General features: G+C 35.2%; 1 protein-coding gene across 4 annotated transcripts; it reads right to left on the bottom strand.

Annotated features, from left to right (window-relative positions):
- Positions 1–5: 5 nt before the first annotated feature.
- Positions 6–20,773, bottom strand: dtwd1.L (DTW domain containing 1 L homeolog). 4 transcript variants are annotated; one of them, XM_018251021.2, is made up of 5 exons: positions 20,243–20,371; positions 15,584–15,829; positions 14,927–15,070; positions 13,041–13,296; positions 6–488 (listed from the first exon to the last, which is right to left on the bottom strand). In XM_018251021.2, exons 2-5 carry the CDS (start codon positions 15,827–15,829, stop codon positions 259–261), a joined length of 876 nt encoding a protein of 291 aa, XP_018106510.1. In that variant the 5' UTR covers positions 20,243–20,371; the 3' UTR covers positions 6–258. The 4 variants fall into 4 exon arrangements, with proteins under 4 accessions (XP_018106510.1, XP_018106511.1, XP_018106512.1 ...); XM_018251022.2 differs by lacking the exon at positions 20,243–20,371 and adding an exon at positions 19,888–20,002; XM_018251023.2 differs by lacking the exon at positions 20,243–20,371 and adding an exon at positions 17,236–18,378.
- Positions 20,774–20,778: the final 5 nt, after the last annotated feature.

The following is a 20,778-nucleotide window of genomic DNA, read 5'->3' as shown; positions in this document are numbered from 1 at the left end:
AAATGCAATTTGTATAAAAGCTTTATTTGTACAAATGTACAGAGATCACAAACAATCTGAATTTATTATGTAGGTTGCACAATAAAATTCACTTGCAGTTTTATATAGCCACCGATACTGAGAAAATTTGCTAACTGGCCTGCTTTTTTTATTGGACATGATAGGACATTCAATAACAGAGTAATAATCAAAACGAATCCCCCCTTAAATGCCAGTTAGATAAAGCAATCTATTAATTTTCAAAAAAGAAACCCTTTATTACAATTTTCCGGCAGATTTTTTGGCATCATTAATTATTCTGTACATGAAAGAAAAGAAGAAGAGAAGGTTGTCATATTCTCCTTTATAATCCTTCTGTAATATCTTAGTGTGGTAGTCTACCATAAAATAGTAAATGGCTTCAATAGTAGAAAGGTAAGTATTCGGGGTTCCCTTCTGATGGCGCCAAAAGAACGTCTTTCTTTCCATTAATTCCACGTGCACGAGACCTATGGGGGGAAAAATCTTGTTACTTAAAAGGGATAAAATGTTATCTGAGGAAAGAATATATTGATGCTCTACTTTAATATAAGCAATTATTGTCAATGGGATGCCTTTGTAACACCAAGTATTATATACTTGATATATATATCAAATGCCATGACAATCAACTCTCTTTCATCTTATGCCAAGCACTGAGAATCTATAAAACTACCTCGACAAACCTGAATTTTTGGAGAAAAACAAAAACAAATCTCTACCTTTAAAAAATAACCCCTATGTTTTTATCATGCTATTATAAATTGCAGACTCATTAAAACAAAATTGTAAGGAGTAATGATCCCGTTAAAAAAAAGTATTTATATATATATATATATATATATATTTTTTTTTTTTTTTTGCAGTGGAAAGTTGCTTTTCCCTAAACATGCATGCAACAAAGCAGCTTCTACTGCAACTACTGTAGATAAGGTTCTGGTTTGAGGGTTGATGACAAAAATAAGGGTCAGAACATCCCTGAGAATTCTAAAAAAGACACAAAGAAATACAGCGTAGTAAAGTTTACAATATCCTGTGAAACTATTGCAATTTATTGTAACATCATGTTTTAACTTATTCTGGTTCCTTCATTGTTTTTTTTTTAACAATACATCTATTTATCATTTTACAAATAATATGCCTATTAGTGTGCAGATTCTTGAGAGTGATAATATGTATTTTATTTATGTTTTATTTTGGCTTCTTTACATCTGTGGGCCCTGTACTTGCATTTTAAAGGAGGGTGTATGGATGCACCTTGCATTTTACATTATAGGATACATGAGGCGCAAATGACCTTTAAATGACATTTGGATTATAGCAATTATATAACAATTTAAGGAACACTTTGATGTAAAGATTTGCAAATTTGGGCTATTTATGGTATGTTACAGCTTGCTTTGCAGCCAGATTCTGATACTCTCATTGATTGTAAGATTTATAATAAAAAATAGACAGGGTATCTAAAGGTTATACAGTGTGACCTGCATGCTATCTGCAGATGATTCCTGGGCTTCCTAAAACAGCAGGACACACATTCTTGTTTCTGTATTTCCACTGTTTATCTGATCTGTAAATTTATACTAAATTTGGCTGGCTTAAGTTTGTCTTTTCTTGTTCAGCAAAACACTTTGTACTGCACTAAACAGACCAGTTTATGATAAATTATTAAAATGTAATCAAATCCAACCACTGGTTTTGAGGGAAGCCATTAGTAGTGATGCTGCTCTACAGATGAAGGGCAAGAAAGTATTTAGTAATCCACACCTCCCTTACCCTTATGTAAGAAGGAACAAAATCCAGATCTGGATACAGTCAACCTTGGATACACATTTCGTTTTTCCTTTGAGCCATATAGTTACAAGGAGCAGTAAACTGCTGTGGTTGTGTTTTTTTATGTTTCAGTCCTTAGGTGCCCTTTCCCAAATTTTTATTGCCTTTCATTATACTAATTCTATGGAGCAAAATTATGGAACTTTATAAATACACGTTAATTATTAATATTCATCATATACCTATTCTACATCTTGCCAAAACTCAAAACAAAGCTATTAAGAAGCAAAGATGACTATATTCTAGATATTCTATGTAATAAACTAATAGAGCATGTGAAAAACCATTAGCAGGGAAGTAGTTTAACTAAATATAAATGACAGAACTAAGGAAGTGGCACCGACATGACACTTGAACCCCAATTAGCTTGCACATTGTTCATCTGTTTGAACAAATAATTGATTTAATTATTTTAAGTTAAAGAAGAAAAGTAGACACACACAGGTAGTTGTATGCTGAGCATACCACACTTGAGCTGACTAGTGGCAGCAAGGGTAAATGAAGCAAGTGAATGGAGCAGGTGGGGCAAAAAGGTGGATGGTGGGTTGCTACAACTTGCTCTACTTGCCCTGATATGAATTGCTACATAAACACAAGCTGGTTGCAGCTGTTATTCATTATTCCTTGACCAAATATGATTAAATGAGTGGACAAAACATTACAATTAAGCATCTTTAAGGGGTTACCATATATGAATGGACCATGTGACCTGCTTTTTACCCAATCCTGGTTTATAATATAACATATGCATGCTGGTTAATGCAATGCTGTCTGCATAGCAGTATATGTGGATGAGCTGGCGATAAAAAATAATATGATTTATGATGGTGATGATGGAGACCCCTAATTACTACATACTTATGGGACTCTAGATAGGACTTTATTTACGATATATGTTGTAATACAATATATTGTTGACATTGGTTCTTGAATTATACGTGTGTAGTTTTTTGTGATAATATTGACCAGGATTTTGAGAAATGAATTCATCTTTAAAAGTACTATATAGTATAACTATACACGTCATCCCTGTGCGTTCTAAACTATGGCAACTAGATTTTAAAAGTATTCATTTATGTCTGGGGTGCTAAATTGTTCTCCATTTTTAACTACATAAAAGCATTTACTATTTAGAAGCACTCATATGTTCCTATTTCATTTGTATATAGTTAACAATAATAAAATATTTTTCTGCAGTTATAGAAGCCCACTTACTAATTTTTGAGTTGGAGAAAAATGCACACGTGCAAAAAAAAATAATTAAAAAAACGCTGCAAACAAAACTTGTGCAACTTTTTTCTGAAACACTAGATTTTTAAAGAATAAATATAATAATATTCCCCTGCACATTTTTTTTTTGCCTTTGTACTTGGCAAAATTTTTCTGGCTGGGTTCTTGTTTAATAAACAACAACTATTTGAGATTCTGAAGAATATTTTTGACTACGAGTATTCTCAAGTATCTTGAATTCCATTTTTGCTGCATTTTTAAAACCTTTTTTTTTTTTTTTTACTCGAATCGTGAAAAAAAACCCGCAGACTGGAATGTAGATGAATTGCTCAATAGTGTAAAAGTGCAAAATTGTTATTAGTAAAGAAAGTGAGGTATTTGTTAAGAAGTGGAGAATGTTTAACGAAATGCCTGTTTTTACATATGTGAGGAGAGTTGTGAAAATAAATCGTTCCTGCCTTCTGGAATTTATCATTATTTGTATGGTTTCAGTACAAATGTAAGCATCATATTTCAATCCAATATGTAAATGCCATCCTTACATAACACACACATATATATATATCTCAATAATCTTCAGATCAGCACTCCCTTAAAAACTTGGTAATTTTATTATTATTCTGTAGTATCAAATACCCAACGTTCCGGTCCACATTTGGACCAAAAAAAGGTCCAAATGTGGACCGAAACGTTGGGTATTTGATACTACAGAATAATAATAAAATTACCAAGTTTTTAAGGGAGTGCTGGTCTGAAGATTATTGATACATAAACAATTACCGTGCACCCTGCCATTGTGCCATTGACAGCAGCTTTGGAGTGCGGATACTCATTGGAATATATATATATATATATATATATATATATATATATATATATATATATATATATATATATATATATATATATATATATATATATATATATGTGTGTGAAAAAACATTGCACGTGTCAACATACAGTATGTCAATTGCTTTCACTGTCCCTGTGACCAGTTTCATTTATAATTTTATTTTTATTTATAAAAGACATGCACCCTTTTTTGTTAACTTAACCCCCATATGTAATACAATACACTGTGTCCATGAGCAGTATCTCATAACAACCAATAAGATGTTTGATTTTAAACAGGTGACCAATAAGTAACCTGCTGATTGGTTGCTATAGACTACTACAAAAATAAATAGTGGTCCTCATTTAATAACACTGGGCAAATTTGCTCTTAGGCAGTACCCATGACAAGCAATCATATATTTACATTTATTGCTTTACCTGCAGCGGACTGAAAAAAGCTAATCAGTGATTGGATGCTATGGGTTACTGCCCAGGTGCAAATTTGCCCCGTGTTTATAAATGAGCTCCAATATCTTTCATTCAATATCCCAAATGGGATGTTATCGAAACTATGATACTAGTTTGTGGTGAACTATGCTTCAACTCTGTGAAGCTGTTACAACACAAGAAAAAGTACAAAATGTATTGCGTATTAGATTTAGAATTTTTTATGATATTTTTTTACTGTTGTATTTGGTATGTCTAGAAGTGAGTTTTTATTTTTGTAATTCCAATCAAGAGAGACATCACATTTCCTGTACATAAAAAGGAATGTGTTAGGGACATGTCAAAACCACTTTAATACCCATCCAATATAAAAAGCAGGAAGGGGCAAAACATCAGTGGATAATGAATCTGTGAGCCAGATGGTAGGGGCTGTTCAGATGCCCCTCTGTTTGAAGCACAGATTAAACACCCAGCTTGTTACTATTTACAGCAAGAATACTCTGACATCATTAACCAACATAACTTCAAAGGAAAGTGAGATAAACTACTTCAATTAAAAGTTACTTTACTTACAGTTACATCATCAAAAACACAGAATGATTTATTACTCAACTGCAATAACACCCTTAAGTTCTTACGAACATGCCTCAGAACAGCAGTCAGTGGAAGTCCCCAGAAAGCCTAGGTCATTCATTATCCAGAAGAAAAAAAAATAAATGTAGTAAATAAAAAGAAAATAAATTCAATGAAAATAAATGAAATTATGACATTTAAAATTAGTCCAAGCACATATCACATGCATACTCTATTTTTAGCTTAATTGTGGCCATGTTCTCTTTTAACGGATGATTTCACACACAAGCTTGCTGGTAGCCAAGCAAATTTTTACCATTTTGTCTTTTTAGGGACATTTGTGTTCAGCCACTTTTAGCCCTTTCACTGCCAGACGATTTGGCCGATTTGGTAATTTTATTGGCAGACCATTTTTTAACATTGTGCGGTCTTTCACTTTAGGGGCCTTTCTTAGGGGTCTTTTAGTTTACCCAGGAAAACAATACAACTTTTTTCAGGACTACCTATACATCCAAAATATACTAGAATTGTTGTGTAATTCTACTTCTGTTAAAAGATATAGGCTTCTAAGTTTCTAAAAAAATTTAAAACTGTTTACCCATAATACAAACACATATATCAAAAACAATTTATTTTATGCAGGAGATCACAGGAGATTTGGAAAGTTCTATGTCTCCTGAACACGTGAATACCAAATATATATGTAGTTTTATGGAGATTTCTCACTTGTGTAGGTCAAAAACTCCAAGCAGTACACTACTAAATTTCCAAAGCACCTCTCCACAAAACTGCATACTTCTGATTTCAACGCCAAACATTCCACTAACAGTAGGTTTACCCTAGAAAACTACACATTATTGGAAAGAACAGATTCTGACTAATCCAAATTGGGTAAACTTATCTATGTACTCCAAACTACCAAGTTGCAATACTTTCCTAAATTTTATACAAATTTATGAAAGTTTTCTACAGCATCATATCTCCCACATTTCATTATATAACCAGATAAAATACCCTAAATACCTGGGGTCTGCTGAATAGCTTCCTGCCTGATATCTAAGTATGTGGCATATAGGGGCTCTAAAATAAAAAGACACCCCATACAAGCTGTCAGTTCTGTAATTATAGATACTGCAAATCAACACATTTACAGCATTCTTTGAGGGGCAAAGGTACAAAAAAGTACATTCACTAAAGAAAACTTTTTGGAAAGTACACATGTCTTCTTCAAAATACCGAGCCGCAAAGCTTTCCAAAATTTGACATTTTAGTGACATTTCCAAAAATCACTTCAAAGCTTCCAATTTGCAGTATCTTATCTCCCACGTATCATTAGGTACCAAGGTAAAACACTTTAAATATGAACGCCAGGGGTCCACTGAACAGCTTGATGACCAATGTGCTTTGGTTTCCCTAAGTATGTAGAATGTGGGGGCCCCAAGATGAAGACACCCCCTTATGATCGTTCATTTCAGGTACTGCAAAATCAATACATTGACAGCATTTTATGAGGGGTAAAGCCACAAAAAAAGTACACACCCCAGAAAACCATATATTTTTGGAAAGCACACATTGCCCTGAATCCAAAATGGGTACACATCTCTTTGCTCCAAAGTACCACGCCGCAAAGCTTTCCTAAAGTGATTTTGGTAACATTTCTGAAAATCACCTCAAAGCTTCCATTTTGCAGCATCTTTTCTCCCACATAGCATTAGGTACCAACACCCATAATATGAATGCCAGGTGTCTGATGAACAGTTTGATACCCAATGTACATAGGTTTATTGAAATACATGGCATGTAAAGGCGCCAAAATCGCCTAAAAATATTACAAGCTGACACATTTATCTCACCTAATTTCTTACATAGAATGGTAAACCACCCTAAATATGAACTCCAAGGGTCTACTGAACAGTTTGATGCCCAATGTGCACAGACATACCAAAGCAGCTGGCATGCACAAACCCAAAATTAAAATAGTGCATATAAATTTTCTCGGTTGTCAATTCACTTTCTGTGAACAAAGCCCCTTGACTCTATATTATGTCCCACAAGAACCCCTAACAGTACAAAGACCTCCAGAAAGATATTTTTGCAAGTACACACTCTGAATCCAAAATGTATAATTTTGTCTTTCTACGCCAAGCTACACTGAAGGCAGAGATTTTCATCTCCTAAAAATAGCCTAAAAATATTACAATTTGATGTATTTATCTCAACTTATTTCTTAAATGTAAAGGTAAACCACCTTAAATATGAAAGCCAATGGTCTAGTGAACATTTTGATGCCCAATATGTTTGGTGATCTTTGCAAAACCCTTGCCAGACTTATAGGCATCAATAACCTTTTTTTAAAGGGCTTGGAGATATCTTGAAATCTAGGTGTAGTGATACCACATACTTCAACAAGAGAGCAAACCTAACAAAAAGCCGCTTTTACGAACATTTAAATTCAAGTATTTTTGAGGTTTTTCTCTAATTACAGAAACTCCAAGAAAATATAAAATTTACCCACATATAACATATTAATAAAAAAGATATGCTAAATAATTCAAAATGAGTAAATATATCTTCATGACAGAAACAGCAAATAACAGATCTCTCCTTCGGCCAGGATTCAGCCTTTTTCAGCAGGGTTCGGCCGAATCCTCCTGCCCGGCCGAACCGAATCCGCATATGCAATTTAGGGGCGGGGAGCGAAATCCCTTCCCACCCCTAATTTGCATATGCAAATTAGGATTTGGAATTCTGCCGAATCTTTCGCAAAGGATTCGGGGGTTCGGCCGAAGCTCGAAGCTAAAATAGAGCATTCGTTGCATCCCTTCTTTTTATATCCTAATTTTTGGATACATTCCAGTGTCCTATTATGTCAACAGTGCCCTTCTTATTATGTAAAATACAATTTCACAAATAAGCTGCATAATTTAAGATCCACCTATTTTACATTTGTAATATGAACTGAGTTTTGTGTAATCCCAATTATTCATATGAATATCATTGAGCATGTCATGTTCAGAAACAAATTCCCATGTTAAAGAACACTATTAAGGTTTTTCAAACAGGTTTAAAGGGGTGTAGTTTATGTTACCCTGAGGAAAGTTAACAGATATGTCATCAGTATCATACTTTCGCCTGCTAGCAGTCAAACACAAAGGCAATCTTTCATTCACATCATCAATCTTTGGTTAATATACACATGCTGCAGTTAATGCAAGGATTGTAATTTTACATGTTACTCAATCATATTTAACAGACACAGCCAACTATTAAACTCTCTAGGTAACAGCGGAATTTCTTATTTCAATTCTGAGTTTATGTTTAATTCCACTCCTGTAACGAGATATATAGGCTTTTTTAAAGTTACCACTAATGTGCCAAGATAAAAAAAAACATTAAGTCCACAGAACATTTTGATGCCCATTATAACCAACCTTTAAAGTCTTCCTACTTATCACCAATATGATTGCCTCATTGACCTCCTTCATAGAATTTGACCCGGTGACACCAAAGCTATGAAGTATGTACTCCAGGACCATTTACATTGAGCAGGCCAATTCTCTTCTCCTGCCAGGTCTGGCTCTATGTGTAATGTAATGTTGGTGGGTTTCAGCTTCTTCTCCTAATCTTTGAACTTTTTGATCAAATTAAAAGGGCAAGAACAAGATAAGTGGAAGACAGACAGCAGCCACCAGCAATAAGCGCAATGTATATCTAATGATGACCCTTGCTCTTTGAAGCACTGGCTGTCTTCCAAGCATTCATCAACATATTCAGTGGTCATCTACTCAGATGACATTCTAGCATTTTTCAAAGGCATTTTATTGAAAAAGAACTCTTTATACACCAAACTTGAATAGTGATTCAGTACATAAGTACATAAATTCCTTTCCTGACCATGGCTTTGAAATGGATCCTTTTAAATCTTCTACCAGTCAAGACTTGGCTCTTTCTAACTGCAGTATATTCATCCAACAATGTATTTGCTTTGTCAATTACTAGAAGCAAGCAATCACTGGAGCCCATTAAATTCCCACGTATATTTTTTTGCAAGGATATAAATTGTTTCTCACATTGTCACATTGTTTATTCAGAATGAAAAAAAATGTATGTGGAATAAAATGTACATGGGTAGAACCAAAAGAACTGTAGCAAGGAGAATCTGTGAGCATATCCGCATAGCTAAAATTAACCATAGTGTTTCCAGACATTATATATAGAGCCACAATAGTGATCCTAATGTTTTTAGTTCTTGAACAAATTCCTGCCAGTTTTAAAGGAGGAGACAAACTTATTAGGCTGAGGCAAAGAGAGACCTTTTGGATTTTTGAGCTGAATAGTTTACAACCTCATGATTTAAATATAGACTTAGAATTGGCAGCTTTTTAACTTTCTTTAACTTTTGTGGTTTTGGGACTTGGGGCGTGGTTAGTTGGCATGGGGGCCCCCTTGCCTTATTGTAAAATGGTTTCAGTATAGGTAGGTCCATAGTTCAAGGTATAGTTGGCAACATTGGGGAGAGCAGTTCCCTTGCCCTATTTACATATGTGCTTATGCTTGGCCATATAATTGAATATGCAAATGCTGAAACAAATACCTCACCATAAGTATATTAAACCTGAATTTTTCTATGGTTGGAATGAGGGTGGGGTTAGTAATTTTCCTTCTGAAGAAGCGTGGCGCTCAACATGAAACGCGTTAAGGATCAGGAGCAGTTTTAATTGTACAACGTTTTCAATTTCATGTTATCTTGTGAGTATAACCCGTTGCTGGGGCACATTAATTTTAAATAAATATGTCTGCACTATCATATATTTCTTCTTTTCATGAACATTGCGTGAATACTCAAGGACACCTTGTAGTCAGCACCAGTTTGCTTGATGTGTACATACTTTGAAAATCTGGTGAGAAGGTAATTTCACCAGAGGTGGGTTGATTTACCATCCGTGGTCTAACTTACCTGAAGGGTCTACAGCACATGGCGTAATTAACACAGTACAGTGTGTTGCACTTGGCACTTTAATATACAAATTTAAGGGTACTGCACCATAGTATCCATTTTTGCGCTTCCCTACAGAAATTTGTTTTGTATTGGAGAGTGCAGCAGAGTGGACCAGTGAAGGGCAGCTGCAATCAAGATTCTTTACACCAGTTGAAGATTTCACAATTTAAGGGCTGAATGAACTTTGTTTGTATTTTAGGACTGATATTAAGATATGCCTGATAATAAAGTTAATAACGCTGACTGACACCTTGTGCTACCTTGCGATCAGGCATTGTCTTGGTCTGTATCAACTTTATTCTCACTTTCTGGTCCAGTAGGCCTGGTATCCCTGATACTTGTTTTTTTTTTTTTTAGATACGTGGGGGGAAAAAAGAAGAATCAAAATGTTAGAAACAACCCTACCATGTGCTTTATTTTAAAGGTTACCAATTCAGAATCAGCTTGTGCAACTGCTGTAGCTCAATATCCTGACATACAAACAAGCAACTGGCAATCAATAATATGACCAAGCAATGTCATCTTTCAACAGTAAAATGTCTCCTTAATCAAGTGCTGTGAAGTATTATCTCAGCTCCTACAAAGAACTAAAAAATATAGTGTACAAAATTGTGCCCCCCCCATCTCCCACCACCATACACTACACAGGTTCTCCTGTGATTTTCCCATCACACATGCACAGAAGTGGCTAGTGTCATCATTGGTAGCATGAGCAAGGGGCATTCGGCAGCTTTAGAAGAGCAATTGCACATGCACAATGATGGCACTTCAACCTGCGTGCATGCATGTTGGCGTCAATTCTAGTTATATCACAGGCACTACAAAGAATTTTTGCAAAGTTTGTGCCCCATTTGTCCCCTGGCAGTACCTACTGCCAGGTTGACAGCTTTGTAAATATCATATTTACTAGCCCATGTCCCTTGAGATGCCCCTAGAATTTGTTTTGCCAGAAGCACTTCCATATTAAAGCACCCTGTATCTTCTCCAGTATTTAATTTTTTATATATATATATATATATATATATATATATATATATATATATATATATATATAATTTTTTTTTTTTAACAAATTTAATACAGGTACAACACTAAAGCTAGCCATATACACAATTTCCCATTGTGATCATCGACCCTGGTGCGATCACACTGCACTTGAAATCTTCAAAAGAGAGGAACACCACCAACTAAAAACTGAGTTGGCTAGCATTATAGTAGTCTGTTGCCAGCTAAAATTTCAGCACCAAGGAAAAAAAACTCAATGCAAGGAAATTCTTTGCATATAAAGTACCCTGTGATGATCAAAGTGTATTAAGATTAACATCACCAAATGCTATGTTGATCTGAAATATCTTATCAATATATCCTAAAATATAGTATGGAAAGAGTATAACAAGCTGTAGGCATCCGCATTGTTGCTTTCATTATATGGAGATGTGAAGAAAGAGTGAATGTCTCTATGTCATTGTTTATTTATTTGGACAAAAATAGCAGCACTTATGATCCCCATGCCATCCCCTCTAAAATCAGCATGTGGTTTTAGTCATGGCAGATAAACTTTAATCATTATCGCAAGCCTTAAAGTTTGAATTTGTTAAATTATCAGCAACATATAAACAACATTTTTCTCTAAATACATATAAAATTTCATAGTCATACAGTTTTGAATTGACCAGATGTTAGAGACTTACCCATACTGTTGAGCAGTTATGGTAGACTATACAGTATACGTACAGCTATTTATCGACCTGCATTATCTCTGTTGTATTGTATTTTACTGCATTCCAGAACCCTAATTCCTGCAGACTCTGCTTTGCTCATGAAATAGCAATTCTGGGTGAAGGGTGCTCTATGACACCCAGCTATATAATACTGGGACTGGATGTGAGCAAACAGAGCTTAAAGATTAGGATAGAAAGCAATTATATAAAAAACAGATTATAATATAGATATACTGTAACCAATTGACAAATGATATTTAGTTACACCAAGGAGTGATAGTGGGGTTAGAGACACCTTGTGGTTTGAACTGTTGTAGTGCTGTGGAATATTTTTATATACAATATAGTAGTCAACACATAGTTAGGTTTATGTTAGGTACAAATTATTTGTGGGTGCCAACCCAGAACCTGCAGCTTTACCCAGGCAGGTTCAGACAGACCAACTGCCCTCTGCCATACCTCCCAACTGTCCCTTTTTCAGAGGGACAGTCCCTCTTTTGACAGCTCAACCTGCAGTCCCTCATTTGTACTGGAAAGTCCCTATTTTCTCTGCACTGAACAGCCAGAAAAATAAACAAAGTTTCTCACTTAATTGGCTTTTAGAAGAGAGCATAGAACAGGTAACGGGTGCAAATAAGATACTTTGTAACAATTTTGAGACACAAAAAAAATGTTTAGATAAGGAGAAATATTTTCAAACTTTCATAACCTGCCAAAATTTGTAAAATGAACATGGTAATTAGGGGGTGTGGCCACAGAAAGGGGCGTGGTCAAAAAATGCTGTTCTATGTGCGAAAAAATTTTGTTGTCCCTCTTTTTACTTCCAAAATGTTGGGAGGTATGTCCTCTGCAGCAGATTATGTGCCTTATGTACCGCCAGCCCAAACGAGGCCCATCCTGCTCCAAACCAACTGGTAAAAGTGAACATGGACTGCCGATGTTATTTATATCCAGCCACCTCCAGTTATAACAGAGATGGGCTGGTCAGGTGTGGGTTTATAAATCAGTGCTGCAGCTTGGGATCGGCATAAAATCTCTCATGCCCCTTACCACTCGAATATCAAAAAACTATTTTGGACAGTGTCTCTCAATCATTCCAAATAAAACCATTTTATTTGGATATGGACACAGACCACAATATCAACCAATGTGTCAGTCAACATGCCCTTTTTTCAATGATTTTAAGTGCTTACCACAGTCTGAAATCTTGCTGGAAATATCAAGCAATGATCATAACTAAAAAAAAGTCATGCAATAGTCACTACATCAAACAAGCCCATCAACTGTGTTAAATACAAATAAATCAAACTATACAGAAAAGACTGTGGGAAGACAGAAGTTAATATATATAACCTGTAATGTTTGTGAATAATTATTTTTTTTACCTTGAAGACGCTCATCAGCTATCATTTTGTTTGTCTGGTTCCATGTACTGTCAATAAAGATGACTTTCTTCAAAAAATTAACAGGCTTCTTTTTATCAATGCCTTCATATGTGTTTTTGTCATTCTCCGGAGAAAATTTTGGACGTTTGGAAGATGGCTCATAAGCAGAATTTTTTTCCAGATCACCAGAACTACTTAGGTAAAGCAGGTAATCACTGAGAGAAACTGAATCTGGACCAGGAAATACAACGACTACCTAGGTAGGAAGAACACCGGAAAAAGTATTGATTCTAAACAGTAACTTTTTGTTTGTGTGTTATGTACGGAGAATAAAAAGATACATAACATCATATTAGGTTGGCCATGCACGTACAGATATTATTGTGACGTTACAGAATATTGTACGATTTTCAGGACTTGTGTCTAAAGAAAGATTTGAGTAGTCATCGTCCATGGGCACTGGTAACTTTGTGGCTTAAACAGTAAGTATTTGGTCACACACACAAAAAAAAAAGATATTGCTCTCAAATACCCTTTTTTACATTAATTTAAAAAAGTTACCTGCCATGTTAATGCACCTCTTTTTAGAGTCCTACACTGCCTAATGTGTACTAAATTTAAAGTGCTGTGTAAATTTTAGGGGTTCTATGTTGCACATTGACAACATAAATACAACCTCTGGGACTTCAGTGAGCCTGATTATACCTTTCCTTCTCATTTAATATTAGGTTATCATTCATTCCCTGTTTTTAATGGGCCAAAATAGTTTGTTCTTATAACTTACTGTCCATGTTTTGTTGTCTCATTATTATGGATGCACAGAATCCCGGGCCGAATACAGAACCAAATTCAAATCCCATTTGCATATTCAAATAAAAGCAAAGAAAGGGAAAGAGAACCAAGCGCTTACACGGTTTTTTTTTATCTTCCTTGTTTGTGTGATAAAAAGTCAAGTGATTTTTTTGGATTTGGATTGGCCAGGCACTTGGATTTGGCCGTTTCCGAATCCTGCTGAAAAAGGCTGAATCTTGGCCAAATCTGAGATTCAGTGCATCATTATTCATTATTCCATCACTGTTGAGCTGCTTTTTTAGCTCCTATATTACCATTAATGCTGCCAGTGATGATACTATCATTGTTTGTTGTCAAATTACTGGATTATTCCCATTATTGTTATATTTTATTAATTCCATACTAATTCTGATAAGGCTTTTAGTTTGTTTCCTAGCATCCTCTGGTTGCAATTCTGGGTCTGTATCCTAAGTATTTCTCACCTAGTTTCTATAACTGCTTATTTGATCTCTGCCTTATTTTGTAATGTATGTCTGTTACCCTTGTAGAGTTCTAGTCAGCAGCGGAAAAAGACCGCGTATGGCCCCCCCCCTGCTAAAAAATTGGAGGGGCCCGGTGCGCATTACCTCTCCCGCTCTGCTGGTCACATTTTTTTTTAATACTATAGAGAAAGCCAACCTCAGGGTCTGGGCCCCCCAGCGACAGTGGGGTCTGCTTCCTCTAAATTTACACCACTGGTTTTAGTGTATTATTTGGTTAGCTGCCGCATATAAACCTGGCAGGGTTCTTCTTCTTCCAACTACATGTAAAGAAAATAATTCAGAAAACTTGTACAAGGTATATATTACAAATGGAGATTTGTCATTGTAAAGCAACCCAAATGAAAATTTCAGGCATTTTCTAAAAGAAATGTTTTGTCAAAGCTACAATTCCAGATATTGTATTGCAGGTAGAGCAATCCTATTGGACTCTGCACAATTTAAATGCATTTTATTAGCCTTATGGTATGGTGACCCAAATTACACAAAAACCCCAGCATTCCACCTCCCATAACGTCAATGCATTTTGTATAATCCATAGTCGACTCTACTCACCTCATGCTTCTGATCATGATATTGTGGAACACATGGATAAGTATAAACTGTAACATCCTCATGAGCTAAGAGTTTTGCGTGAACAGCTGTGCTTTTCCCATCTGTTTCATTAGGATGTTTAATAATATCGATTTTCAAGGGAAGCTTTAAAAGAAAAATACAATTTATTTTAATAGTTCTATTAAAGGGGTGGTATACTTCTTTCTTAAACATAAATTGAACAAAAAGGGCTTGTGTTAAGTATGGATTGATTTATAATAATGCATATAAAATTCTTTATATGTGCTCTCCAATTTTTTGTGTATGTAACTGGCAAATTATTCTGCAGAATTTGAGAGTGATCACAAGAGAAGAATGTTTAGTGACTTGTATACATGTCAACGGTATGTTAGCCTATGAAAATAGCAGCAATGTTATGAATTGGCAGGCATATGCAGACAGTGATTTACTCACAATAAAGGTAAACCACAATAATGCTGAAGTATAAAGGACTCTTGTTTTTGCTTTAATGAAGGCCTGTGCAAGGAGCAAGGTTCCTTATGAGACTAAAGATGTGTGGAAGGGAGTAATCAATCTGCCCGAAGTTTCTGATTAAATATTACATTTAATTATTCAGAACATTGATGTTGTATCACTACAAAAGAAAATATTGTTGACCTTTACAACTGGAATGTCATCTGATGGAACAGATTCTACTGGCACAAAGCATGTGTAGCAATAGAACATCCTTGAACTGTTACATTTTGGACACTTGGACCGCCCTTTCTTCTGTGCAATTTCTAGAACTGTTTGAGATGACAGCTGTAAATTCTGTAGCAGGTCGTTTTCCAGCGAGGCGCCATCGTGAAAGCTTTTAAAGGAGCTTGAATCTTTCTTTTCTTGCAAACTTTTTTCATGCGACATCTTCATAGATAGAAAGAAATAAAGAAAGTAAGAAAGAATGTGTTAAGATACTTGCACTTCTTTACCAAAAATGTAAATTAGGCTTTCTCATTCTAACTGCTTGAGTGCTACTGTGAAGTTTCCTTTGGATAATCTACAGGTACATTCTTTCAAGACTCAGATGAGATGGGAGTAGAGTAGTGATTAATGAGCTGCCTGTGGTCAAAAAGAAACCTCAGGCAGTAAGAGTTTTTAGCATTTCATCCTGACTTGAATGTACATTCATCATTCAAATGACCATTTTTTAAAAATTATAAATAAAAGCCAAAAAGAAATATAATTGCCTTTCAGTAGACATTCAAATTAACGCCCTAATTAGACGTAAGCTGCTTCTTAAAGGGGTGGCTCACCGTTAAGTTAACGTTTTGTAAATTATAGAATAGCTAATTTTAGCAACTTTTCAATTGGCCTTCATTTTTACTTTTTTTTAATATAATTTTTGAGTTATTTGCCTTCTTCTTCTGACTCTTTCCAGTTTTCAAATAGGGGTCACTGACCCCATCTAAAAACAAATGCTCTGAAAGGCTTCAAATTTATAGTTATTGTTACTCTTTATTACTCTTCATTCTATTCAGATCCTCCCCTATTGATATTCCAGTTTCTTATTCGAATCAGTGCATGGTTATTAGGGTAATTTGAACCCTAGCAACCAGATTGCTGAAATTGCAGCCTGGAGATCTGTTAAATAAAAAGCTAAATAACTCAAAAATCACAAATTATAAAAAATTAAAAACATTATAATTTTTGCTCAGTGATGTAATGTACCCCGTTAGAAAATATGAGGATATTAGAAGTCACCTCAAAACTTACTTGACCTGTATAAACACCTTTTATATGGTCATGGAATGCCTTAGTCACTTTTCCTTATATTTTACAATAGGGAGTGACTTTAATTGACAATGGCAGCAGGCTCTGTGTCTCAACAGTTTATAGGACAGGCTACTGCAAATGTATCCCATATACATGTTATGATAAACACATGATGTGCCAAACAAAATCAGCTCTAATATATCTCATAACTGCCTGAGATGCAAAAAGAGTGGAACCTTCCCCCCACATAAGAAATGGTCCTGTCCTAATATCAGACACTACTGGAGAGATTAAAGGGAATGTCAACCGAAAAATACGTTTGCCTGATAACATAATTCTAAACAACTTTGCAATATACATTCATAACAATTTTTTGGAAAGTTGCTTAGAATCATGTTTTATTTTATTAGGCAATTTTTTTTTTATTTATGGGTTGATATGCTCTTTAACCAGAACCTTGTAGAAGACATAAATTTGTTTGCTAAACATCATTATAGACTATTGTATGGACAGCCCTCATCTTAGACAAGGTGCTTTGCTCAAAAATGTTTGTTTACCTGCCACAGACCTCACGTCACATGACCTCACTTCCTGGCCAGCCCTGCACCCCGACTCCAAGTTGTGCCATTCCGCTTTATTCTGGATTATATGTTTTTGTCCATAAAAATTTTATGTGTGATATTTTTGGTTTGGGGGATCTACACGACATATGATACATAACATACATGCAGAGTACTTATTTAGCATGTGTTAACCACGAAAATGTGTTTGCATACACTCATAAAAACCCAAATACATCAGTCAACAAATTGTTCCATATACTCATGGCACTCATATTTAGGTGTTTGATTTTGGCATATAAGGATTTGTGGTTGAATAAAAGTCTGTAATATGGAAGCTTTGCTGTGATTTGTAGAAATTTCAATTAGAAAAAAAACCCCACTAACAAAAACAGTTTGGTAATGGGCATGGTAATAATTTTTGAAACTAACTAATTTTAATGGGTCTTTGGGACTCCTGTGATAAATAAAATGCATACAGGGTACTTATATGGACATATGGGAGATAAGATTCTGCAAATTGGAAGCTCTGAGGCGATTCAGAAATTACTACAAATTAGGAAAGCTTTTCGGTTTTGAGGCGTGGAGAAGAAAGACATATCTACACATTTTGTATTTGGGAGAATACTGTATGTACTTTCCAAAATGTATGGCTTTATTTTTGCTTTTTTTATGGCCTTGCCCCCACATTTTATGCTGTAATTGTGTTGATTTTGCTATGGCTGAAATGACAGCTGTGATAAATCATATGCACTGTTTAAATTCTAGAGCCCCTACATGCCACATACTTTGCTATATATACTCTCATTGGCAATCAAGCTGTTTAGTAGACCCCTGGATTTTAGTTAGTATGATTTATGCTTATACTGAATGACGTGTGATACATAAAACCCTGTAAATATCAAGTTTTTTTTAGTAATTTTTCAATAAATTCAGACATTTTTATATCTGAGAAATTGAGGAAAGCATTGCCCTTGAGTCATTAGGCGTATAAAGACATATTTACCCATTTTGGATTTCATGGAATGTGTTCATTCCAAACATTTATGATTTCTTGGGGTAAACCTGAATCTTTGGCCATGAAATCTAATGTATGCAGATCTTCCAACTGTCCTGTTTTTTTTGGGGGACAGTCCCAATTTTGACAGTTCATCCCACAGTTTTGGTTTCTTACTGAAATGTCCTGAGTTTCTCTTTGATCTCCTGTACCGACACCAGAAAAAGATACAACATTTCTAAAACTTAATTAAATAAGAGGCTTTTTGGCAGAGAGCCCAGAATGTTAAGCAGCTGAACTATACATTTAAGATAAGCAAAGATACAATAGTAACAATTTAAAAAAAAAGGCAGGTCTCTTGGGAGAACTGTGACTTTTTAAGCCAATTTCATCTTCATTAGCAAAACTTTAACAACACAAAATATGATCTTAAAAACCCCAGAAATGTGTTCAGACTTCCCATAACCTTCCAAATGTTGTAAAATGCATATGGTATTTAGGGGGTATGTCTACAAAATGGGCATAGTCAAAAGATTTTTCCACGGCGCCATATGTGGCAGAACTTTTTGTACTGCTTTCTGATTTTATAAATGTTGGGAGGTATGCAGATTTTTTTGTAAAATTTGGTAGTGTACTGCTGGGAGTTTTGGTATTGGTGTGTCTGGGAGATTTTGGCTTTCCAAATCAGTTTTATTTTTGCACATAAATTATGATTCTAAAACATGTCTCTATGTTATAAAAAGGATGTATTTTTATGTATTTAGAAGCTTATTTCTTGTTACAGAAATTAAAGTAGAGAAGAATTCTTTCAAAAGCTTGGGTTGTCCTGAAAAACGATATATCAGTTTCCTAGGTAAACTAAAAATTCCCACAATCTGACAGTAAACTCAAACGAAGTGTGAAATTATTCTGCCAGTGAAAGACTGAAAATAGAATATACAACTTCACAGCTCTTGTTAAAGACTGCATGTTTGTTGCATCTACTGTGTGTTGTTTGACTCATATTCACTATTTACAGTAGAACATACATATAGAAGAAATCTAAAGAAGCCACACTTGCAGGTCTTATTCGGAATTTACAAAGTTATTTATTACAGGCATTAACCAACGCTTCGACTGGCGAAAAAGACTGGCTTTCCAGTCAAAACGTTAGTTGGTGCCTACAATAAATAACTTCTTTAATTCAGCACAAGACCTGCGAGTGTGGCTATGGAGATTTATATATATATAGATAGATAGATAGATAGATAGATAAATATATATATATACAACTTCCAAGGGATGCCAGCACTCACAGAAAAAATAAATGAGTATGCCTGGGTGCACGATCAAAGGGTAAATTTACAAAACAAAGAAAAAGATCAGCACTCACAGGTCTAAAAGTTCTTTAATAAATCATAATTCATTTTTTTAAGACCTGTGAGTGATTATCTTTTTCTTTGTTTTATATATATATATATATATATATATATATATATATATATATATATAAATAAAACAGCTATAATGTATGAATGTGGGAGTTAAAGGAGACATATAGGATAAATGAAAAAACACCTAATTTTGTAGGCAATTATAAGTAATATATGGTGTTGCTTTTAAATGGTGCTAAAAAGCAATATTTAAAAAAAAAGAAAAAAAACATATTGGACCTCCCTGCCCCACAGAAGGAGCGGCCAGCCAATCACAGCCCTGCAGTCACACAAGCACAGACAGGCTTCAGTTCCCTATCAGGTCCTGCTAGCTGTTGATTGGTTCCTGTTCTACAGTGCAGTGTGCTGAGAGTAGCCTACTCCCCTGCACAGCCTGAAAAGGAAGGGAGGGATTATTAGGGTTTTTGCAGAGATATTCAATAAATCAGCCTGAAACACTATTTTTTAAAGCACAATCAATTCTTCTATATCTAAATGACTATAATGCACTGGTACATTTTTATTTTTTACACAAAATGTCTCCTTTAAGTATCCCAGAATATACTAGATGGGTCATAATACAAATGACACCTGCCCTAGACTATGAAAAAGTCCAGTATTATTTCCACTGCCAGTGATGGTACTCATCAGCATAATCACAAGCACACCCCTCCTCTGCCAGTGTCGCGTGTTGTCAAATCCTTTCGCATGTGGGTAAAGGATGGCCGGGGGTCGCGGAAATGTGACGTCGAGAGAAGCTTTAACTTTTTCGCGCTGTAGCGGCGGTGGAACCGAGCAGAGTGAAATGACACCACTGGTTTTTAGTTAATTGTCTATATGGGCTTAGAAAACTGACAGCTTAGTGTGCCGCTCCGAGGAAACCGCCAATACAATTGTTTCCATTCATTAGTCTAACTGGCGGAACTACTTGATTGTTACAACATCACACACATATAAGCGTACCGCCTAATTGTCCCACTTTTCATAACAGAGTCCGCAACCTGGGATCGCTTTTAAATGTCCCGCAAAACGCCTTTTAAATATCCACTTCCTCCGTTCCTAAATCCCAGCTTTCTCTGCGCTTTCGTCACATCTCGCGAGAAGAGACTCGACGTCACGACTTTAGCTACG

The sequence above is a fragment of the Xenopus laevis genome, chromosome 3L, assembly GCF_017654675.1.
Source record: "Xenopus laevis strain J_2021 chromosome 3L, Xenopus_laevis_v10.1, whole genome shotgun sequence".
NCBI lineage: Eukaryota > Metazoa > Chordata > Amphibia > Anura > Pipidae > Xenopus > Xenopus laevis.
Note: the sequence above shows the minus strand (reverse complement) of the source record. Positions and strands in the feature narration are given on the sequence as shown.